The sequence below is a fragment of the Haliaeetus albicilla genome, chromosome 24 (assembly GCF_947461875.1).
Source record: "Haliaeetus albicilla chromosome 24, bHalAlb1.1, whole genome shotgun sequence".
NCBI classification, from domain to species: Eukaryota; Metazoa; Chordata; class Aves; order Accipitriformes; family Accipitridae; genus Haliaeetus; species Haliaeetus albicilla.
The window spans coordinates 6,664,792-6,689,934 of NC_091506.1; the positions used below are offsets into that span (position 1 = coordinate 6,664,792).

The window sequence follows — 25,143 nt, forward strand, 5'->3', positions numbered from 1 at the left end:
AAACTCTGTTAATGGTCAATCAATAGGTCTGATAAAAGCATCACTCATCATAAACTGTATCACCTTCAGTAATTTGTCATGGTCCTTTCTCTGCGTAATGCCAAGTTTGGGTGCACATCATGCTGTTTGTAATTGTTGGCCATAGGAGTGGACTTTCTCCATGGGTCTTTTTTCTTCAAATACAGCATGTAGTATATTCAAACCAATATCAAGTCATACCACACTGAGCTCTTTATTACCAGAGATTTTTGGACAGAAGCACATATTCTAGATTTTTCTGAATCAACAGGCAGATGGTAGCCCCCTTTTTTTTTTTTTTTCAGTATTTTTTCCAACCTGTACATTTTAGATTTACATAACTTGGTTTCACACATCTGAAGAAGAAACACTAACATAAATCTATCTTCGATGCATTTACAAATATTTTTCTTTTTTCCCTGACATGTCTCTGTCTAGATTTCTGCCAGAAAGCAGGAACTTTAACTTTCTCTTCTGTTGATGTAAATACCTTTTAACCTTGTGCAGAGAATGGCATGACTCCTCACTGTCTCATGAGGATGTTGGACCCATTCACTCCAGCACTGAAACGCGTTGGGTTTCCATCGGCCAAGGTAAAGCAGCTCTGACATTTTCCCGCTATAAACTGTGTTGCTGTGGATATCACTGAAATACATGATCATTGTGACTCCAGGCTAGTTGAATTTTTTTATTATGGTTTTCAATTTGGTTCACTGGAACAATGAAGGTTAGCTGCACCCGGCTCTTAGTTTGACTTCACGTTTTATTAGTCATTATTTTTGCAAAGGCCTTAATTCCCCTCTAAAACATTTTAATTAAAACAGCAATTTCTCAGTGTTGCACTTCGTGAGCAGATTTTGCAGCAACTTCAAAGAGACGCAGATGTTTACTGAATTTGGTGTGGTGATATTTGAGGCTGCCTACTGGCAAAGAAAAATTCATAAACATCTCTAAGAAACTTTGCTGTGGTAATGACAACATTTCCTTCTTATATTTTAGCAAGTCTAATATTTCCCAATCTTGGCAGGCTTATTTCATAGACACAGACATAAGCATTGTTATCTACTCACAGACTGAGCCATGTCAGATACACCGCTATGGAGTAAATACCTCTCAATGGTGATACCTCAGACTTTGGCAAAGGATACAAGAAGCCATGGATTAGTTTGCTGTGTTTAGGTCATCTTACACAGTATCAGTAGACTGGGAATAAGGAAACCGAAGTTCAATTTCTGCTCGATTTTCCATAGCCCTCCAATGTGATTTTGAGTGGCCATTTAGCTTGGTATGCCTCAGTTCCTACTGGTAAAGGGATGATAACATATCCTGGCTTTTAATCAGCTTATCTCCTGGTGGCAAGGTCTGTCTCCTAGTCCACAAAGGGCTTCCTAGCTCTAGAGGGTCCCGGGGTTTTTAAAATGGTGTTCTAGGAAAATTAAGAAAAGCTAAGGATTTATTTTGATTTATTATGATTTTTTAAAATTTGATTTATTTATATATTCTCTTTACTTGTGGCGGGTGAGCCTGGAGCTGGTCTGATGATCTCGTTTTGGGAGCATACCTATCTGTGGGTAACCGGACAGGCAGTGGTCCTCTCTGAACTGAGATGATGGGACTAGGGATACATGGCCATGGCAGACTATAACTAAAACATAGACATGGGTCCAGGTATCTTCTGTGGTTTAGGCAGGTGGCTGTGGCCAGAAAATACGTGGCCTGTCCAGTTGGGCCACCAGTGAGGCTGGTCTCCATGTGCTAGGACCTACAACTGGTGGTGAGGCTCATGCTTCTGTTTAGTCTTTCCATGCACAGAAGAAAAACAAGCTTCTTCCCTGGACGCTTTTCACTCTCATCTCTTTTGTAAGGGGAAATAATAAAAGTACTTGGAAACAATGTACTCATTTCCACTGTGGGCACCAGGCAAGGCCCAGCACGGAAAGCTGGCATGGAGTATGGCGTGACACGTCATGTAGCTGCTTTAATATACAGTGTAATTACAGTGACAAATTTCTGCCTCTTGAAGCATCAGGGATTGAAGTGGTTGCCCTGAAGGAGAAAGAAAATTAGTGGGAGAATTTTGACCAACTCTAGGTCGGGAAGTGCAGCACTTCCTCTGCATTGGATTAAAAGTGATCAGCATGGCCAAAGGGGTCCTGTGAGAGACAGGTAAGCAGGCTGAAAGGAAATTGGAAATATTAAAGAAACAAAGCTGGACTGGATAGAACAAGTTTTACAATTCCCTATTCCTCTTTGATTCAGTAGCATTAGGCATACTGAAGGGTAGATTGCGCAGACTTATGCGTGACAGCAAGATACTTTTCCACATGAATAAACGCCCTGAAATTAATTGGACTGCTCACAAAAGTGCCTGGGAATGTGAACTAGGCTTGCACATTTCAGCCCTCAGATTTGATCTTCAGCAATGCAAGGGCCAGGCTGCATGGTGAACAGCAACAGCTTAGCTAGAAATGTGAATTCAAACCGCTCGCAGTGAGTAGATCAATGTCTCTGTGGACGCATTCTTGCTGAAGAGCATCTCATCTCAGCTGAGTTCACCTTAGTAAGAAACCGATTAAAATTAAACTGAAAGAAACTATTCCTAAAAGGAGAGCAGGGCTCAGGCGCAGTTTGCTTACCACAAACTGTTGTGCGCTTGCTGTGCCATGCAATTGCACACACGGATGCTTTTAGCTGGTGACAAATGCTCTCAATGAGAATTAGCCTGGCCTGCAACGAGGGAAGCTTAAATTTAGGTTATTCTCCCGCATGTGCTGTGGGATAAGAGCACACAGCCAAGCAGCCCCTTGCGTGTGGGTGTGCCTGAGCGTTCGAGGTGTCCACAGAGGCATTCGTTTAAGCTGAAATGCTTGTTCACCAATTGCAAATGGGCTGGTGAAAAAAACAAACCCTGTGTAAAAGCCCGCTGGCATGTTAGTCTGGAAAGAAATAGCTTTGTTGTTGTTTCAAAGAATTAGCGAGCCAACAACGCAAAGCTTTGGAGTTGGTTACTGGGTTTTTACTGCAGTCTCTACGAGCTATACAAAGTCTGAAGACATTGTACGTACAGTACATCTTTAATAAGAAGGGAGCTCACAGTCTACCAAACTCTGCCAAATAAACTTTTAATACATACTGTACTTCACTCAGTAGTTGTCCATCTCTTCTTCATGGAATATCTAACAGCTCTAAAAATATTTTCTTGGAAGAGGATAGAATTATCATTGTTATATATCAATCAAGTATGGTTAATGAAGCAAAGCCAGCATGCTAGTATTGCACAAGGGGAAAAGCCTCCAGAACACAAAGTGGAACAACAAATGCCCTCGAAATTCTGCCGAAGGGAACGGGAAGCTCTGGACGCCGCGTCGGTAGGATTTGTGTAGCTCTTAGGCGTCCTTGTACCGAAGCAGGTTTGCTTTGCCTCTTCACTGCCACATTTCTCTCTGAAACAGGTAGGGATCTTCCAGACCATTAAAAAAAGAAAAAAAAAAAATTACAGCAGCTGCAGCAAAGTGTGGTACTATTCAATTTCTTGAAGAGTGAGGCTTTTATTTCAAAATATCATATATTAATATATATATATTTCTATATATATATATATATATATACTTTACTGATATAAAGTAAATTGTAGATCCAAACTTATACTGTTGTTTGTACTTCGCAATCTCGGAAACTTTACCAAAGGAACCATTTTCTTCATTTTTATTTTCAGCTGTCAAAAATCAGGGGCATTATTTCCACTGAATATTTTCTTTCACACAGTAAAGCCAGCGTTGTTTTCTGGTAAACAGTCAAAGTGCAAATAAGAAATCCATTTGGCTTGTAAATGCTGAGATGGTTTTAAACTTTCAATACTTTGTCCTCATAAATCAGCAGGGCTTTCACTGTCTCCATGCAGACGGCGCTCTGTTAGGTCCTCGGGTGGATCTGCAGCAAGAAAGTGCGAAAGTCAGCTATATAAAATATGTTATGAGAGGAAGGAAAGACCCAGGCTTCATGGCACTTTGCCCCTGCTCATGATATAGCTGAGTTTAAACTGCAATATTTTCGGTGGGATTCTTGTCTCTTTGCAGGGATTTAAGGGTGGGCAAGAGGCAGACCCTGAGCGAGCTCCTGCCTGTGCCTTGGGAGATGCTGGACATGAATCCATCACCTGGGTGGTGGTGCAGGAGATGCCAGGACAGCTTTGGGCATGGGGCCATGCTCACCCCAGCCTTCCACCCTCCCCTTCCCAGAGTGATGCTAGTAGCTTCTGCCGGACAAGGACATGCAGATGGATCCATCTTTCAGGTTCATTTGGACCCCCATCAACCCACTTACCCAAAGAGGGGCAGGATAGGAGCCACTAGCTATATAACAGACTGGGAAGTCTGACCGACTTCATCTACTCACCCCGGGTGAGATAACACAGCCTGCAACAGCCCATAAAACCATCGTTCTTTATGACTAACACCACAATTGATCTGAGTGAGTGCACTAATGGCTTGAAGAGGAAACACCACCGCCCAGAGGTTTTTTTAGGATGCTGAAATAAGAACGACCGACCAGAAGCAAAAATAGCTCTCTCGAGGCGAGGCTTTTGTTTCTTTCCCTCACTGATACACACAGATGAATGGCACAAGGGGTCCAACCCTTTGCTAGACGACTAGGTCAGCAATGAAACTCAAATTGACTTGAATACGAGCAGGCTTGGGCATTAAATCAGGGCTACAAATTATTAGCTAAGGACTAGGTGATATGATGAAATGCAGCAGTAAGTCTTATAGCAAGAGATATTTACTATCTTGTGCTTTACTGCTCTGAACTGACCTCTTAATTACAGTGACTGTTATCACAAAAATAGAGGGGTTTCTTCACTGCTCTAGAGAAAAACTTAATCAGGAAATCATCTGACATATTAACCTAGTTGGACAGCTTAAAAAAAAGAAAAGAAAACTCTGCGTCCATTTATCATTTCCTTCCTTCTCCCAGTTCCCATTTTCTCCTCTCCTGGTTTGCCACTGACAAGTGACCCTGCTGGGTTTTTCTCTCTTGGGGATGAATACACCCCTTTCTCATTTGTACACCGCCTCAAGAATTTGTGAGGTTGGTGTAGGAGCAGGGAATGACAAGGGACTGTGGGCACCCCAGGTGCTATTTGCTGCAGCGTGAGATGAGCAGCGGCTGCTAAGAAATGTGATGCTCGGGTCACTTGGGGCACCGTAAAATGGCCTGCATTTCTCTGACGGCAAAATGTGTGGTAAACCAGGAGTTACTTTGGAAACTGGGGGCTGGGTGGGCTGTAGTGGAGGACACAGGCTGTGAAGCTGGAGAGATGCTTCAAGCTGAGCTGTTCTGCCAGTCCCCAGGTGCTCAGTGCTTTAATTTCCATCCTCCACAGTGTCAGCAGAAAGCCAGCTTGTTGAAGTATTCAGAGGGCTAGCACGTGAAAGCCAGGTGTTATTAGCGTGGATTACAAAAAATGGGCATTTTGCAACGCAGTGTGCACATGAGCCTGGGCAGAAAGCCCTGGGGAAGGGCACCGCGCTCCTCAAGGGCCCTGCAAACGGTGCACAGCAAGTGGTGTGTAGACACCAACCCAATGCCAAGAGCTTGTGAGTGACTCCCTCACTCGGATGGGAAGTGATAAAACATGGGATGAATGTTTTTCAGCAGCCCTGGTTCTTACAGGCATTTATGTGCACCATCTCCCAGGACTGGGACCGGGCTCTTGCATTTCCCCTGGTGCCGGCTGCTCTGCTAAGATGTGGTGATGTGATCTCCAGCCAGGTCCTGGTACAGCTCCAAGAGCCCCGCATTTTTAAGGAAAGCATTGAAATTTATGTTCTTAAAAAAAAAAAGAAGAGTGAATAGGGTTTTAAAAAAGCATTGAAACTGCTTAAAAAATTGAATTACAAAATGATTTCTGTCCAGTGGTTGTCACTTGCTCTGATCATAAGTAGAAAACAAATCGATTTACAGAGGCTGTGAGCTTTATATCTTTGGCTTTAGCAAAGTAATTAGTGAGCTACGCTAAAGGACTAAACACAGGAATAAATGTGTGAAAAGGAAGGAATGGAGGATGTGCTGGCAAAGCCTTCACTGGATCTGTTGTCCACCTTCTTCTGACGCTAATCAGTATTAATCACATCTAAGAACCAACCATGAAGTAATACACTACACTGTAAAACTACATATATGTGTATTTGCATATATACGTATACACACATGCTTATATGTGATTTACTGTGGGCCTTGAAGAATACACTAATAGGTATTTTAATCCTGTGAGTCATAAATGAGAATGTTTGCCTTGTCAGGACAGCAGCTGCCTAACGTAAATGTATTTAGTGTAAGGAAAAGCCTTCATTAAAACAGTTTACAGTTTACAGCCTATGGTGACTTGCTCTAGCTTTTTGGCTAATCACCACAGATATATCTAGTATGTTGACTGATTTCCCTCGTTTCTTCTGCTTTCTTAACTTCCTTAACTACATAAATTAGACACACACGGCCCAATCTTGCAGCCTGGATTGGGGTCTGTACAGATTATAGTGTAATCTCTTTCTCTGATGCCATCTGAAATGACAAAACAAAGAAAAAAATGCCTGTTTCAGGATCTGATTGCTTCTATTACTTTATATTTATGCTGCTAGACTTAACACAGCAGTACAGATTCAAGCAAAGTTTCAGGGATTAGGAAGTAGAATTTTTGCTTAGAAAATGCTAGAGGCAGTTGCTAAGCACATCATGTCATGTTGCCTTTGTCACTTTGGTTCTATAATGATACTTTAAAGCCACAAAGCAAAATTCTACTGGAAGCAGCACCATAAGGTACTACCCTCACAAGCTAATTAAAATAAGTCCTGTGGGTAAATGAAGAAATATTTTTTCAGTTATGAGCACTCACTCTGTAAGTATTTAATTTAAATGAAATACAATAATGCATACTGAGTAGATTGGACCATACATCTGCATATTAATGAAGCTGCTAAATTTCTAGCAATCACTTCTAGATGCAGGCTATCGCCTAAAACTAGTTTATGTGATGAGGGCTGGGGGAGTTAAGAGCAGGACAATTTCACAAAAAAAAAGCAAATGCAATTCCTAAATTATATAATTTGCAGACAGACTGCAGAAGTACTGAATTATTGTAATTTAACAAAAGTATAACAAACTTCTTCAAGTTGCTTATTACTTCTTTAATATCACTTTCTTCCATTTTAATTCCCCATTTCAGTGAGAAGAATGTTGCCTCACTGAAAAGGACACGTAGTAAGTTTGTTGTTTCTGGTTTGTTTTTTTTTTTTAATTGCACTGCAAGGTGCATACATTAGGGCACAATCTTCCAGTGGTGTTTCAGTGAGGAGAGATCAATTGTGAGCATAGAGTGGTTTGCAGCAACAACAACACTGCAGGAAGAAATTGAGTCAATGAATCACAGTTCCCTCCATGCTTTCTCCTTTGCTCTGGGAGATGCCAGAGAGATAATATGCATCCTGTTTTCAGGGGCCACTTACTGCCTTCTGCAAAGAAAACCTCCTAAATTAGTATGTATCCTAGTAATTTAATGCGGTGGTGAGATTAGCCATGCCAGAAGGCACTGTTCAAGAAACTAGGATTGCAATACAAATCATTCATCCTGGGGTAAATCATATGGAGGGAAAGAATTCAGATGGCATGGGGATCAGTTGGGGTAAAATCTCTTCCTTTGACAAAAGGCCTAGAAGATATGAAAAATGACTAGAGTTAGGACTGTAGAAAAAGGAAGAAGTCAGGAGATCATGACACTAAGCTTCATGTTCCTGTGAATTAGTAGCTGGCTATGAGTACGTAGAACTTCTTAATAAACAGGGAAAAATTTCTTGAAAATTTGCTTTTTTTCATTTAGCAGGTATGAAAAGTTATTTTCCACTTCACTAAAAACCAAAATGTATTCATTTATAAAAAATAATTTGAGTTGACAACCATGTAATTTTCTTGGAAAAAAATTCAATCTTGGTATGAAAATAATTTAATTAAAATTGTTGAATACAGGTATAGGTGGCAGTTTGAAGAAAATGGTTGTGAAACAATTGCACAACGCAAAAGAAAAGCTAGAATCTATTTTTGAAAAACACTTTTTTCCCCAAAGGTAATCTCATAGTGGGAGAAGTTTAGCCAGTTCATTCACACCCTCTCTCTTTGCAGCCGTATCTCTGCATTTTCCTAGCTATGCGTGCTGAAAGTTGTCGTCACCTGTTGGCCTGTGTTACCTGAATCTTCAGCATCTCAAGAACATGTCAGTAATTGGTGCAAAGGTATGTCAGTAGCTGCTCTGAAGTAAGATCTGAAATGCAGATAGTGAGTTGAGTCCTCAGCACCCTTTCATGCTACAAAGCACCTGTACAGGCTGCTAATACAGATGTGACCTGGAACAGCCAAGGAATGGCCGTAGGATCCAGCAGATCTCTTTAGTCTAATATTCTTCCCTTTAGCCACCAGAAAGGGACTCAGTGATGTGCACTAGGTTTTTTTCTGAGGTGACAATGTCTGTAAGAAAGTGACCTGGCAATTCAGCAGCTCCAGCCCGCCGGTTATCAAGCCTGGACCCAGCTGACCAGCCTGAATCCATCTGAATTTTCACTGAATTATGGCCAGAAGCATTGGGTGGCTGGGGAGGTATGCAGTGATCTTTTAAGACTTCTACAGCAGACGTGATGACAGAAAAGATATGGGTGAGCAATCATTAGTGACTCCCTTTCCTGTTAAGACCTCCTGGGTATAGACAGAAAGACGACTTACTCTGGTGGTCTTGATTTTATTGCCAGTCGCACACATCCATCCAGAATTATCAGGCAACGTCTTACATTCCTCTCCTTCTAGGCAGGGCTCCATCTCACACCACCATTTCCCAATCACTATTGAAGCTAAAAGAGAAAAGACAATGTTCACAACTATGTTATAATGAAAAATCTAATTAAATAATATCTCAAAGGTCTAACACTGCATTTAAGAGGCAGAGTGTCCCTTCTAAACCCTCCAGTTGAAGTTTAGTTGCAAGGATTTCACATTTAATTACTTGTTTTGCATCCTATATTCTCTAAGACGGGGCACTGCTTGCCGTAGCTTCCTCATACACGAGATCTACTATCGTGCTGTGACTGCAGGGAACGCTGTGATGGCAGCAATACTGCTTCAGACCAAAGGACCATCCACCCTAACAGCCCGTCCTCGTGAGTGGCCAGTCTGATCTTTACGGACATACATAAGACCAAGGCAAGTCGAAGGAGATTTTCCTCAGAATATTAGGTCTTCAGGACTTGTGGCTCAGGGTACTCCAGAATAAACAGTGTCTGCTTTGCTTTCAATACCTACAGCTGGCTTTTTCTTCCACAAACCTGTGCAGAATTTTTTGAACCCATGTAGACTTTTAGCTTTCCCAGTATCCCATGGCAGGGAGCATCACGACTAGAAATAGAAGGTAAGGTAATACTGAACAGCAGCAGAAGTTCAGTTTGTTGAAACATGATTATGAATTTCATAGAAACTATATTATCTCTAGCAGTAACTTTTAATTTCCAAATATTTAACGTTGTAAATAATGATAGTGTTTGGATCTTGTTGTTTGAATTTAATTGGCACATCTATTTACAACCTTGAGTGTACCTTAATGAAGTTTCTTGCCTGGGAATTGGTATCTGTCTATAACCTTAACTGTATCTTAATGACATTTTTTGCCTGGGGATTTTGATAAACTTTAGCTAACCTTGCAAATTGTGACTAGTTGGTGCATGAGCGGCTCTGTCTGTCATTTGTTTTCCCTCACAAGAATTAATTTAATGGTTGCACTCATGAAGCCTAACTGCCAAAGCTTCTGGCACACTCACTCAAATAGAGATGCTTAACCCATTCATATCACCCCACATAGCTGCTTCAAGCCCATAAAATACCTTTGAAGCAGCAGACTACCTTGTATCACAGTATTCAGCTCTGGAAAATGCCCTGCTGTGCATGCATTGATTTAAGGACATTTCAGAGTTTATAATTAAAGTCTTGATATACTTTTTATCTAGTTGTAATCTGTTTATGCTCACAAAATCCTAACACCCAAAGACATATCTGCAGCTGCTACTAATGTCCATCCCCTTAATTCACAGCTACACAGATGAAGCTACAAGTCCCTTTGTCTCTAGTCTCTAATGTGTGACCAAACCAAACTGAAAAATAAATGCGCCAATCCCATAGATACTCCTAGACTAAAATCTGTGTATCGCTGTTCCATTTCATCACGCAAGAGGAGGCTCTGTGTGGCACAGAGGGCAGGAGACTGTAGAAGAGAGAGTCAGCAAGGGACAAAAGAGGGACTCCGGCATTTTCAATAACGCCTGAACTGCATTCTTGTTTTCGGGTTAGGAGAAGTGGGCACGAGGTGACCATGGCGTTAGAGTTATGTATCGTCAGCATTATCTACACAGAGTTATACCCATCACGCTCTCTTACCAGACCTGTTGTTGTCCCACCTAAGCAGCTGACTTTATTGCTCCAATCCTCATTTACTAGGAATGGTTCCCCTTTTGATCTAGCTCTGAGAGGAAAACTAACTTCTCATAGGACTGTTCCAATTTAGCATTTTGTTTTCCGGTGTGGTCCATGAAAAATGAACCACTGCCAACGTGGTCAACCCTCAGCCACTTTGAACTCTCCTGCCAGCCTCACGTAATTACTTCTTCTCCTTAATGATCCCCTGACTTTCTGATGCAGCTTCCTTTGCTGCAGACTAACAAACAACACACACACTGGTGCAAGTATGTAGGTGGTAATACTATAAATGTACATTTACAAATAGGAGACTTAGGTACACACGCTTACACCCAAACTAAGCCAAATACTGTATTATTTAGGTAAGAATGTAACAGGGAGAAATAATCTAGATTGGTTAAATGAACACAAAGGTATGTCACGTGCCCAGAAAGGAAGCTGGTTTTTTACGTAAAGCTGGTAGTAAACTCTGGGAAATAAAAATGGCTCATATAGAGTGGGAAATCCTGTAAAGAAGGTCAAGTATACATTAACTAAATTTCTTTTTCATTTTCTTTAAAGTGCAATTAAGACTTCCTTTAGAAAGGTGAGATCTTTGATGCTCAGAAAAGCTGGACAAACCAGGCCCTGCCATTTGTTGAGGTACATGGTTGATCTGAGCGGCATATGGTCAAGATATTTGGTGGGCCGTGCTGGAGTGCATCCAAGTATAGCCCACTTTAGTGCAAAATAAACCAGAATGAGAAGCAGTATTTCTGGGCCAGGTAATTAACTCTAATGGGAAGCTACTGCAATCCAGGAGCCCAGGTTAGTATCTCTAAAACAGGCCTTCACCTGGTGTGTGATTATACCAGCAGACTTGCTGAATAAGTGTCCCACTGGGATGTGGTTTTCATCTGCTGAATTTACTTGAAATGCAGGGAGAAACGCCTTGGGTTTGAAAGCTCCTTTGGTCTGGAAGAAGAGTTGCATAAGTTGGAGCAAGTGAGCTAAGCTTAGAATAGAGTAGGGTAGAATAGAAGAGAATAGTTCAGTTGGATGGGCCCTAGAATGATCATCTAGCTCTCTGTGTTGTCTTTCCTACTTCTTCTCACAGCTTATACTTAATTTTTATCATGTAATGTATCATTTCTCCATACGTAAAACACAGAAAAAAACCCCTTTACACCTGCACTTGCAAAGCAGTTTAATGATGCTATTCGCACATCATTTTCAGAAGGGTATCATTAATGTTGCTAACAGTGGAGAAAAGAGATATCTCTCTTTGCTATGCATGAAAAGGCACGAGGGCTGAATCCGCGCTCTAATAATAGATTGTGCAATGGGCAAACTGAAAAACCATATCCTGCTAAATACTGGCCTTCACAGCAATCATCAGAGCAGAGCATCTTCAGAATACGTGAGAAGAATCCCATGATATGGAATCAAAAGGGATGATCATAATTATTTACTAGTAGCAGTGTCGTAGCATTAAGTAACCATGGAGAAGGATCCTATGGTGCTAGGTACTAAAAGCCACAAAACTGAACACCCTGGCCTAGGGAGTTTACAATGTAAAACAGAGATATGAGATGAATACAGGCTGAGAGGCAGCATGGAGAAGCAACACTGTTCGTAGCAATTAAAATGATCTAACTACTTATTGATGCTGTTAAATACAGCCCAGATGTTCGGATATTGAGCCTGAAAAATAATTAAATGCAAAGTCAGTGCTGAACCTTAATGTCAACTGATTTGTGTAATAGTGTGCAGGTTTTCGTACATATATATATTAATTTGTGATCACGGTGCAGTTACAATCATAAGGTAGCCCACAAGGGTCCACCAGTGAGTACCCTCACCTGTCCCTACGCACTATAGCTAGGCTGGAAACAAGGCTCCTTTTATAAAGGGGCAAACTAAGGCCATGTGCAGATGAAAAGCTCCTATTTGTCTCTAATACGTAAGTGGGCAAAAAATCCTTTGTAAGTCTGAAGCACTACAAAGCTCGCTGTGGTCTAGCCCTCAGCACCACGCTGTGGCAGGGGTGTCCAGAGCCCAATGAAAATTATTTGCTTTGAGTCTTGTGTTTATAGGTTTTTCTCTTCTATTAAGAGCCTTTTAATCTTTAGGACCAGTTGTCCTTCTTGGGCACTGCTGATCCTTTGAGGTCTACTTGATTTCAAAGTTTTACACCTCCAGCTCTGTTCAAAGAGGCAGGAAAAAAGCTTTAAAATGAATCAGAGTTTGCTGCGTTTGAGATTAGGTACACCTGTATGGGGAAGGAGGGGAAAAGCTTCCCTGGGGAATACAATGCAGCTTCTTTACCTTTAGGTTATGTTGCCTGAGACGTGCCGAAGCCATCGTGTGAGAGAGAATTGTTAAAGTTAAGATGCTTCCCCTCGGGGTGGTTTGCATTCAAGATCTCCCAGATCCCAAGGAACCTGAGCTTCTCAGTGACCCGAACTGCTAATTCTGGATGAGAATTACAGACTGCCGTTAGTCACCACGCATCACAGGCTGTGAGTTCTCACATCATGCTGAATTAGATGCCTGTAATGTTTTGGAGTGGTTTTCTTTGTGTTCTTCTCACTGTCTGGGGAATACATGAAGCATGGAGTTTTTTCATGCAAGGCTGATTTGACTGAGACAGATACCCTCAGCCATGGGGAAAGAAAAAGGATATGATATAAAAGAGCCTTGACTACTCTTGCTTTGTTTATGTTTTGTTTCGGGGTTTTTTTTGTTCCCCAGCTCCTGCTAGTGTAAAAAAGGGATTGCTTATATCTAAGCTCTTTTCAGGAAAATGCCTCTTTTATGAGAATGTTAAACTCCAAGCATGTAACTAATGCAGCTGGGTAGGAAAGCAACTTTCTTCAGAAAATTCTTGAGGTTTTTTTCTCCAGTCCAATTCACACTGTTTTTTTTAAATCTTTGTTTGCAAAGCCACGGAAATTTTTTGATCAAAGTATTTAACTTTTGATGTATTTTGTCTGCATGGATTAACAGACAAAAAAAGCATTTGGTTGAAATGGCATTTGCTGATCATGTGTACCAAACAGAGAAATAAACTACAGATAAGAGATCTGGGCATCAGATTGAATACAGGGAAAGAGCAATAGAATAGCTTCTATTTGCTAGTGTTTACACAATTCTATTGCGTTTTAGAATGCATTCATTCCCAACCATAATGCCCAAAGCCTTAGGTGGCTGCAGGGAGCTGCCAGCTTTGAATTCAGTGGGCTTCAGCCTGCAAAGTTCCTAAGAACCTTTGTAGGTTGCATAAGGGCAGTGGCTGCTTTTTGACTTGTTCTCGTGCATCGTCTGGAGCACAACGGTTTGACGCATGAAGAGAGCTGGCTGGGGATGTTTTCCCCTTTAACTGCAGTAACAAGTTATTCTATTATGGGACAGTAAAAATGCACTAAACACTTTCAAATATCTACACGTAAACTGAGATCAAATTAACATGGAAACACTAACCGTTCCATCATCTGCCTCTTGAATCAAGCAATATTTGGAAAAAAATACACAATCCATTTGATTAAAACTTCCCTGTTGAAATTCCTGCACTTGTGGTGTTTCACATTTCTCAGTCTTCAAGTTCTTGCATTAAACTGAAGCTACTCAGTTGTTCCAAGGGGCGACTAACTGCCCTCTTACAGGTGATGAACAGGACATGGGCAGAGGGGGGACTGGGAGAAAATGTGCACGCACAGCCCAGAGACTCGCAGGCACTTGCTTGTGTCATGTTTGCTACTCCAGTGCATATAAAAAATGCATGGACTTGTTTTTGCAGATAGACTTCTTTAACTTTTCTGCATTTGTATTTAGGAAATTGCTTTAACAATATGACAAACTGTATATGACAATAAGTATAAAGACATTACATTTAACAATGTAACAATATGACAATAGTCACAGAGTAATATATAACTTTAATTCATGTTTATGGAAGACCCTGAAATATGAAAACAGAGCAAAGCATCATCATGCATTTTTCAACAGTTTATAGGGAACATGCTATGTGTTAAAATGTTCCAAGATTACTTCTGCATTCGCCATTATAAAGCCACAGCAGCTATCTCTTTTTGCCTGTGATAAAGTGTACACATTTTGTTTATATAGAAATAGAATACAAAGAAATAGAGATATTAGATTGCGCTTTCTCCTGATCATAGGTATCATGTTACTCCAAGGAATAAGAAACAGATTTTGTTTTCAAAACCGGTATGACACTCGTTGCAGGATGGGAAAGTTTTTACTGTAAGTATAAAGCATTCCATTTTAATCTAGTTTCCACCAGAGAAGATTGATATAAATAAAATTTAACTAGAGAACACATTTCACAGATGCCAGTAGTGAAAAAGACTTTGTCAGCTTAATGAAAAGGTATCAATTTTCTCCACTTTATTCAATAAATTGTGAGTCATTTTCTAAATGGATTAGATTAAAGGAAAGTTCAAACTCCCCGTGAGAGACTCTTGCACTGATGGAGACTTTTGGCAATGGCAATAGCACAGAGGTAGGTAAAATTTTTCAGGTTGTTCTGTTTTGGTTTGTTTGTTTGTTTGTTTATAAAAAAGTGTATAAACTAGAATAGGAGAGTCTGTAACCCTGTGCTCACCTATTCCTTATTAAAAAAAAAATCTCAGAGAATTGAATGGGAAAAGTAGTTTCTCTTACTTTATTGGGACGTCGTGGGGTACGGAATGAATTACGGGGGTGGGAACACACTTTCTAGGAGGATGAGAAAACCGGAGTGAAAGAAAGTGTCATATGAAGGGTTATATATTTCATAAACAGACTGAGATACCATTTACTCTGGGAGTTGTAAAGCAGTAGTCTGATAAGTTAAAGAATACAAATCCGAAACAAAAGATTTCAGGTTGAATAATGCTGTCTAGGAGAAATACAGGATGTTTCCTACAGGGAGTCTGTCAAACTATCTCCTTTAATTCAATCTTACTTGATTTTAGAAGCATCAATCTAATCCTCACACAGAGTAATGCTTTGCAGATTTTGATAACAGACCTCTCATAACTCTGGGAAAACTGACATTTCTCCAGTTTAAAATACAAGCACAGTGCAATCAGTCTGGCAAGTGATGTCTCATATCTCCTAATTGCCTCAGATCCAGTCTTGCTGAGTTAATTTAATATTTTTTAATTGTAGTAAACATTAAAAAAAGATCATCATATTAATTTTTTTTCTTTTAGAACTTTCTGATTCTTGTAATACTCTCCTGGTTTTTGAACAATGTTTTATTAATTCACTGGCAGAAGCTTTAGAAAGAATTGAAGGGTTTTATATTTTTTTCCATACAGAATTCTTGATTTTTCTTTGCAATATATTCAGCAGCCAGAGTAGGATATTTTTAAGAGTGTAATATGTGTCTGAACAACCCTGTAGGCTGCACTAAAATATACCCATAAAATATGAAAGGGCAGATTAGACGCAAAGAATCCACGAACAATTTCCATTTAAGATCTGCATAAACCAGCAAAAAGGGTGCTAATTCGACAGCATGAGAAGACTCACTAGTGAAAAAACCCACTTACATTGCCATTTTCTAACAGTTTGCATACTGCTAAGTAAATTGGGAAAAATTACATAAGCATGTTGCATACTTCCCTCATAACAATATGACTAATAGAGATGGTGTTGGCTAATGTCCTGAGAATCCAAAACTCTCGAGGCTTGTTTAATCCCAGCTCTGCTTCTGACTTTCTCTATTACTACAGGTAAATCTTGCTATACCAATTTTCCATCTGTAATTTTATTTACTTAAGAGGATGAGTTCTTTTTGCCTTGTTTCCTTGTACATTCCCTTCTGTCTTTACTGACCTGTTGAGCTTCAACGCTGTATTGCAGCAATTTGGGAGTGACCTTTTTCTGCATTTGTACAACTAGAAGAATAGTGTCTTGGATTGAGCCTGGGTTTCCTAGGTACTACGATAATAAATAATAACATTAAAATTATATGAAGTCTGTGTGCTGCCAGAAGGTTTTTAAGCACATGCCTGACTTTCAGCTGAATAGAGATTGTCTGTTAAAGAGCAGATTTCATACAAAATAGGTTAGATCTTGCAAAGGAATTTCTAGCCCTCAATGCTGTTCAGCCTGGGAGGGTCAAACGCTGCAGCTTTGTCATTTTTCCATGTCCCTCTCTTTGCACCTTTGGAAACAAATGTTGCTTAGACATATGGCTGAGGGGCATCCCTAACTGAAGTAGGACCATGATTTCTCATGGGTGGCACCTTCATGGTGAATGAACGTGCATCTTCACTTCCATGAGTGCATTAAAAATGACAGCACTCAAGTCCTCCGAGTACGTAAAAAGTGTGCACAGCTGTTCAGGGCTAAAAAACTCTGTTTTGTTAGCTAGCTACACAGATTAAAACATCCAGATTTTAAGGAGAACTGTAGAATTTGCATCATTATCTTCTGAGTTGGGCAGATCTCCACAATCTCAGCAGCACTGAGTACAGGCTAATGAAAAGCAATCAGAATTTTTTGGGGGCCCTAGAGTTCAACTTGTGAGATCTTTTCGAAGTCTCAGATTTTAAGTTGATAAAAAAATGAAGCCACCAGAAGCTGTCAGGCTTGGAGGGCAGTGGGTTGTAGCTCTCCTTCCCTGAGAGCTCAGCAGGTCCCAGGTCAGCCGAATTGTGCTTGGCAGCTGGCTCTCAACCCCTGTTGTCATTTGCTAACACCATACTCAAAAGGCGTCACTGGCTTTTTTTAATTATTCCACATTCTACTGACCTCAGGCATGACCAATGCTTGACATTTTTTCTCTGACAGTTGTGGATCATAGTTGATATTATTATAGCTGAACCTTCACTGCATTATCTATCTGGAAACTTGATTTCTACAAAGAAAGGCAGAGCAAGCCTCAACAAAACAGGTTTTTGCAGATACCTGTAGCATAGAAAGAGGACATGAAATGATAAAATAAACCAAGTATGATAAACTTGTCTCCCCAAAAGTGCATAGTGTATTCTATGACCTTCTGGAGCGCTGGGACACAGCCTTACATTTTTTCTTGGAAATTCTTGAGTTCATGCACAGCAACATACATCTAAGGCAAGTGTCAAGCCGCCCACCTTTATTTATAGTTTTATGCGCGTGAGTTTATTGGTGTTTGACATAACCTCGCTGCAAAGACAGTGGGTCATTTGGAAGCAACCTGCTGACACTAATGAGTGCTAATGAGACTAATGAAAACATGAAATGCTTACATGCAGGGAGGGAGCTGAAATGAATGCTGGTGACCAAGGAACCCCTCCCAACCTGTATGGGGAAAACTGATCTTTTGTAGGTTAGGGAGACCCACTGCTGCTATTTATAACTGACATTCGGAACTGAATCCATCCCTCACTGCAGAACAAAGCTGAGAGCAGGCTGATAAAATATTTGTGCAGTGTAGCAGTGTTATTTACACCCTATTTAAACTACTTCTAGATAGCCTAGTGAAAGCTTAATCTTATTGTTATATATTTAATGAAATGCCAACAAACTGCAGCATAATTATACTTTTTTGGAAAGACAATAGGAAGCTGCTTATAAATATTCACACACATGTTTCAGACCAGGGTTGAGGACTGGTGTGCCATCAAACAAGAAAAATGTCTCCATGCAATGTTAATTTTTCATTAATAATAATTCATTAATAAAGTAAATGAATGAGTTGAAATGCAGAGAGAGAAGTGCCAGGCTGTGAGATGAGACTGAGGGAGGGACACAGAGGTTTGTGGGTGGCCTTGCAATCCTAGTCCTCTAGGTCTTAGGGACCCTAAGTCGTATCTATATATTTATATCATTATCCATCTGATGCTGCTGTAGAGATGTTCGCTCACACAACCAGCATTGCTGGGAAATGACTGTGTTGAATCAAAGATATAACTGCTATGAGTTTGTCCCTCGTGACGGTGGAAGTGAGCACCCAAGAGGAAAAATTATTGCCTGTTTTCACATTAGAAACCAATGAACTGTGTTTAGGCTCTGATCCAACAGTTACTGAAGAAACAGGAAAAAAAAAATCCTCCTTACTTTTTGCAAGCTTCAGACCAAACCTGGTGGCTGTAAAAGTTGCGGTTTGCTCAAATGTGAATCCCCTGTGCTGCAGGGGGCTGGGTTCAGTGAGGTGGAAGGGAAAAGCTGCAAGATGGGCTCTGAAGGGTGAAAGTCTATTATGAAATTTTGACTGAATGAAGTGCCAGAAACATAGCTTAGCAGCAAGGCACTCTATGAAAGAACACTGAAAATGAATAAATTATATAACTGTAATGCATTTATAAGGCATAACAAAGCATGCATAATATATTGGATAGTTATCAGTTATGAAATTAAATTCTGGTGTACTGCTTGGGTATAAATTGTGTAGTATTTGTCTCTTGTTCCCAGTCCACAGAGAAGATTCCTGTAAATAAATAAATACGGAAAATCCTTCCATTGAATCTACAGAAATTAATAACACATAATGTGATTATGTGTTATTAGTCAATGAAAACCACCTTTTTTTAGCTTTGTATATGTTTTTTCCAGAGGAAAATGTTTTTTGGTTTGGGTTTGTTTTTTGTTTTTTTTTTTTTAATGGAAACTATTATATTGTCACTGTTTTTCTCTGTGAAAAATATTAAGTTCTCTGTGCTTTAAAGACCTAAGGCTGAGTCTCTAAGTTTGGAAAATGATGAGAGATACAACTGGGGTTCCAAGCGTCTCTCTGTAATAGTGAGGGCTGTCAGGTGGGTACTTGCTGCTGAAGAAAGCATGTGAGGACAAAAGAAGTGACAAAAGAACTGAAAGCACAGTGATCAGAGATTAGTGTGAGCAGTAGAAGGGTGATGTTTCTCATAAAATCTGTATATCAAGGAATTTTTGGAAAAAGAGACTGCTAAGAGGTGTGAAGTACATGAAGCCATCTGCTATTCTTCTATTAAGAAGGATGGAGAGAGGATAATAATCAGAGCTGGAAAGTTCCTGAATTGAAACACTCCTTAATTTTGAGCTTATTATAAGAATCTAATGTCCTAAAAGGGTCTGAACATCACCACTGGTCTGAGACTCTTGCTGGGTTGAGTAGTATTGGCAGATTCAGCAATACACCGAGGCGTGTGATTAAATACAGATTTTGGCCATCACTTTAGCGACTCAGGTTTGCAATTTTATAGGAGAACCCTTGCTTGAGGTATCATCCTTTCAGACCGGCTGACCCCACCACGAGAGGATGGGGTTGGGTGTGAGCAGCTATTTGCTGGCATTGTCATGGTGGTGGGATGTGGCTCTGGAGGGACCTCCTTGTTCTCCCCAGTCCCACCAGTGTCAGCACCTGCTGGTGTGGTCATAGTTATGTCCAAAACACCCACCATCACATGTCTTTGTCTTGTCTAGTAGCAGTAATGCTGCCTAACTGGTCCATGGCTGGTGATTAAAACACTTTTCAAGTAGTTGAAGTTCACCTGTGCTTGGCCTAATGTCCCATAATACACTCTTGGTACATTCTCTTCCCCACCGAAATGTTCTGCCTATTGGGTCCTGCAGCCTAACAAAATACGCACACATCCATTATCCAATGGACACGTATGCAGAAGAACAACAGCGTTCATCAGTTGCCTGTTGGGATGTGGCTGGTTGATTTTCAGAGTAAAGAGATGTGGGTCAAAGCCCTGCTGAGTGTAACCCATGGATGACCCAGGGTGCTCTGGGAAAGGATGGGAGCAGCCCTTTGCTCTTGTCCATACCCACCAGCTATTTTCAGACCATAGTAACTACAGAAATATGTTTATGGCAGACTGATTTACACCTGGTGGAGTGTTATTTAAACCCCCACCAACCAACCAACTCACACTGCAAACTAGGGTCAGGTGCCCTGTGCTCTCATCAGAGGGATGATTCAATCTGAAATTATAAACTAAGGGAGATTTTATTGTCCTAACGATGGTACTATGAACTTGCACGTGGTGTGCCACTTCACGCACAGTGGTACCAAAAGGCAGAGTTTGCAAATTTCTTTAGGAGGTAGTTCAGTTAACTTGCAATTACCTCTGCTGTGAAAAGACAATATGGCCCAAATTCTCTTCCATGAATTGGGGAATGCTGTGGTATAAATAGTACACCTAGAGAGCACTTAAATCTCCACAGTCCAGCTCTCAAAATTTATCTCAGAAGGGCACAGTTTAAAATCTGTGTAGAGGAAGCTGTTTTCAAAGGTTAAGTTAAATGAGCCAACTGCCACTCCACAAGATAATTACTGATTTATTAAAAGTGTTGTATTCATTCAAATCTCTTTGTTCTGTGATGTAAGACAAGTCTAATTTTGTTTTAAAGATTAAAGGAACATTTGTTTTTTGTAAACAAATCCCTAGCTACTATTACAAATTACATCATGCATAATCTTGACATGATAGATTTGGAGATATTTCAGTGCAACAGTGCCAGTGCAATCAGAACAAGAACTGTGAGACTGAACAAAAATTGATGAATTGAGCACACGATACTTTGTATCTCATATCATAGCTTAATTACTGCTTCAATATGCATGGAATAAGAGAAGTAACTCAATTATAAAAGCTTATCAGCAAGACTTAAAAACAGTGAAATTCATGAGTGGATATTAAACTGACCTTAACTGACAAGCTTTTCTTTGAAATTATGTTTTCCTTCAGTGCTCATAATGCTTATTTATTCTGAAACATTTTACAGAGCTGAGAAGTCTGTTAATGGGCACTTGAAATTTCATGGCCATGTTGGTATTGGCACAGCTCATGTCTTTTTACCCTCATTCAATTTAACTCCGAGTTGTATTATTTTAAAAGATGAAAATTCACTACCATTTACAGTGGTGTTTTTCCTCTTTTTTACCTTGGAATAGTCCCTGGATTGCAATTCTAGGTAAGTTGTTTCTACAAATAATTTATATGATGACCTTACTCTGCTGTCCTTAGAGGGAATAATCCTGAATTTATACAAGGTTCATTATTTCCTATGTAATGCACAAGATGTGCTCTTGAAAAAATAACCAGATGGAAGGAGCTGGGAGTCTTAGACTCCAGATACTGCAGGAGTCTCGTTCACACTCTGATCAGATGATTCTTAGCTATGAAGCCATAAGCTCCATTCTCATAGAATCACAGAATGGTTTGGGTTGGAAGGGACCTTAAAGACCATCGAGCTCCAACCCCCCTGCCACGGGCAGGGACACCTTCCACTAGACCAGGTTGCTCAAAGCCCCATCCAACCTGGCCTCGAACACGGCCAGGGATGGGGCAACCACAATCATCACTACAAATAGGAGTTTAACATCTTATTTTTCACAAACATCTGTCCTTGTTCTACTTGATCTCATTAACGCTCATACAAAATGAATGTAAAGGGAGCCTGAGCATGCCCAGCGCAAGTTCTTTTACAAATCCAATCATGAATTAGCGTAAAATGCTTTGCAGAATATGTTCAACTCTGCCAGTTGCAAAATGTATGCAAGCAGAAGCCCTTCAAAGATGAATAGCTAAACAAAGATACTGAGAATTGCTATAGTTACTAGCAAACTGAACAGAAAGTTGGTTTAGATGAAATTTTATAATACTCCTTGTTCATCTTTTTAAAGCACTTTAAAACAGCACGAGGTTGAAATAGCTGGGGTTTCTTTCTAAATAGTCACCTCTGCAAATACTTGGAAGTTAAAAGTTAATCAAATAAGAATGATAATTGGCTACTGAATCCCCCAATTCTGGGCATTATGTTGCAGTCCTCAGACTAGTAAGATTTCTGATTTTCTGCTTTAGCAGCGATCGCCAATGGAAGAGAAGATGGATGAAGCAGCGAAGCAGGTGAGTGGGCAAATGTTGGGAAAACTGTAAAGGCTGGATATGTGGAGCTAATCTGAACTGTGCTTCCTCATAGATGCAAGTCTGTCTTCACAAGTGCTTCGGTTTTATCAACCGTCATGAGTTCACAGTCTGAGGCTTTACAGCAGGAGCATCTCCTGGTCTCTCTCGCACAACCACAAACTGACTACCAAGTTCTCAAGAAATCCACGTGTCCACGTCAAGACAGTCCTTGAACACAGGACAGAATTTCCAGAGAAGTTTATCCAGAGAAGTTTTTGCTATCCTGCTGCTGCCATTTTTTATTTAATTTTATTTTTTGCCTGTCCTCTCGTATATGAGATCCCCTTGCACTGTTCAGGTTGATCTGCCATAGAGTTGTAGGATTGATATTCTTTCCAGTACTACTTACAGTAGCTGACTTCTCATTCAATCAATCGATCTCTGTGAGTGATTTCTTGTTTCACTTGCTCCAGGCTTCTCCTCAGTACCTCTCTCTCCCCTTCTGCTCATTAATTCAGTCTCCACACCTGTGATCTCAAAGTCAAGGCTGGAAACCAATGGCTCCTCCCAGAAGACATTGAGCATCAGTAATTAAATGGTCACATACTTGATTGTGTGTCATATTTAGTACAAATGCTATAAGACAGAAATGTTATTTCTCTTTAAACTTTAGGTGCCAAGTTGGTTTTTTTTTTGCTGCTACCTAGATATAATGCTCTTACCCTAGACCTTGTGATGACAGGCAGCAGAAATGGCTTTATTACAGCAGGCAGTCTTCAGAGTTTTGTAATTTAACTTTCAATGAAGGTAGAATATGAGAATTTATTGTGAGTGTCTTTTGCATGGGCTTCCTCAAATATTTATAAACTCATTTAAATAATTAATACAGGAGTTTTAATAAACTGTTTATATTCACAAAAAGAATGTAATTTGCAGGAAGGACTGTTCAGATGCTAGGAAACACAGATAGACCACATGAATTAAAAATAATGGCTTGTAAAAAGGTCATATAAACTTTAGATGCGAGTTGTCTAAGGTTGCTTTCTTGCAGTGAAAAAGTGCTTCTATTGAGCTGGTTAAGCTATGCACTGCACAGACTATTTTAGGAAGGAAAAAAGAATGACCTTCCATTAGCTTGGGGATTGTCAAGATCAAGGTTTATCCAAAGAAAGAAAATATATTATCTTAATTAAGTATGTCAACATAAGTCTCCTTTTTTTTTTCCTTTTTTTTTTTTTTTTTTTGAGCAATTGTAGCTGCATGCTACACTATTCTCAGGAAAGCAAAACCAGTGTTTCGTTCACTGGGACAAGTTTGCATTTATCTCTACAGCAGGTCATTATTCAATCAAGCATAAGCTATCTAAACCAACCTGCGACCATCCTAGTATGGTTAATAAAAATAAAATCCTATTAACAAAAGCAATTATTTCACAGGAATCCAGCCAGCTGGGGCTTTCCCAGGCTGCCTGGGCAGCAGTGATTTCCTCCCTCTGCCTCCGAAGCCAAGTTGAGCACGTGGCTCTCGTAGGACACTTGCAAGGATGTCAGATTCAGGCTACCGCGGGCCAAAGGGGAGCAGCTCGCTCTCTCTCAGTTTTCTCCCATCCATCCCTTTCTATCAGGTTGTGGCGTATTTAGCTTGCGCTGAGGTGAAAAGCCGGCCGTGCTGAGCTGAGCACGTACCCTGGCATAGCAGGATTGTACAGGCTGCAGGGCAAAACTTCCCTGCTGGTGCTGGGCAGGCTCGTTCTCATCCTCAGAAACTAGCCTGGACCTGATGTTTGACTTCTGCCCTACGTCCATATAGCACTGAAAAAACTATTATTTCCTGCCATCCTCTAGTTAATAAGTAATTGCTATTGCTGGCTCAAGGCATCTCTCTCAATATGCATGTGGGAAAGGTTGCCTTTCACCCCGGTATCATTTATCCTCTTCGAGGTTAACTTTAAACTTTCCGTGACCCGCCTAAGCGCAAGCAGGTGCACGCGGCTCTTTCCGAAACAGAAGCTATTGCAGGTCCTGGGTATGAGTACCTGGATCTCCCTTATTCTGAGAGCCGTCCCTTTGAGATACCAACTGCTTTCACTGCTCCAGGCAGTGTGAACTTAAAGTCATATCACGAAGCCAAACTTTTCATGCAGAAATAGCAGGTGGAGAGGAAACAGATTTTTTTTTTTTCCCCCTCTTTTTTTTCTCACCTCATCTATATAAGAACAAAACCCCCTCTCCACCACATTTAGACAGGCGATCACAGATATTTCAAACACCAAACAAATCCATGCTTATCCTGTAACAACTTCTGCTATCTTAAAACTCAGGGGTACTACGTTCTGCAAACACCTCCTCTTTGCCGTGCTGGTGTAAACCACTAGCAATCTCCAGCTCCAGCCCTGGAGAGAGCTTTAGCAACTAAACCAAGGTGGATAGCAGGGAAGGAGAGGAAAGTATGCAAATTTCACCAGGCAAACCATAATTACTCATTCATAGCAGAACAGATCACAGTATTTCACGCTTATCCCATGTAATTCAGTCACAGCAGTATTCATTTTACTATTAATTTTAATAGAATAATTACCTTATAAAGAAGAAAGAAACTACTGTTAGAGGGTCAGATCCTCAGGTGGGGAAGATATGGTGATTTATGCTAGTTTGATGAATTTTGTAATCTTCCTTTTCCTTCCTTTGAAAAGGAATTCAGTAATTGACTAGTTGCCAGACTTACAGAGATAATCTATGCTAAATGAAGCAAAATAAGAAGAAATGGTGAAGCAAAGACATGCAAACACTTAATGGTAAAATTTACATATCTG

General features: G+C 40.3%; 1 protein-coding gene across 4 annotated transcripts in view; it reads right to left on the minus strand.

Annotated features, from left to right (window-relative positions):
* Positions 1–208: 208 nt before the first annotated feature.
* The window catches only part of TAFA1 (TAFA chemokine like family member 1), a 348,473-nt gene continuing 323,538 nt past the window's right edge, over positions 209–25,143 (minus strand). For all 4 annotated transcript variants that reach the window (XM_069811893.1, XM_069811892.1, XM_069811894.1 and 1 more), the window contains 2 exons: positions 8,785–8,909; positions 209–3,948 (listed from right to left, as the gene is read on the minus strand). In XM_069811893.1, coding sequence (XP_069667994.1) covers positions 3,931–3,948; positions 8,785–8,909 — 143 coding nt within the window. In that variant the 3' untranslated portion in view covers positions 209–3,930. The remainder of the gene's footprint in view (positions 3,949–8,784; positions 8,910–25,143) is intronic.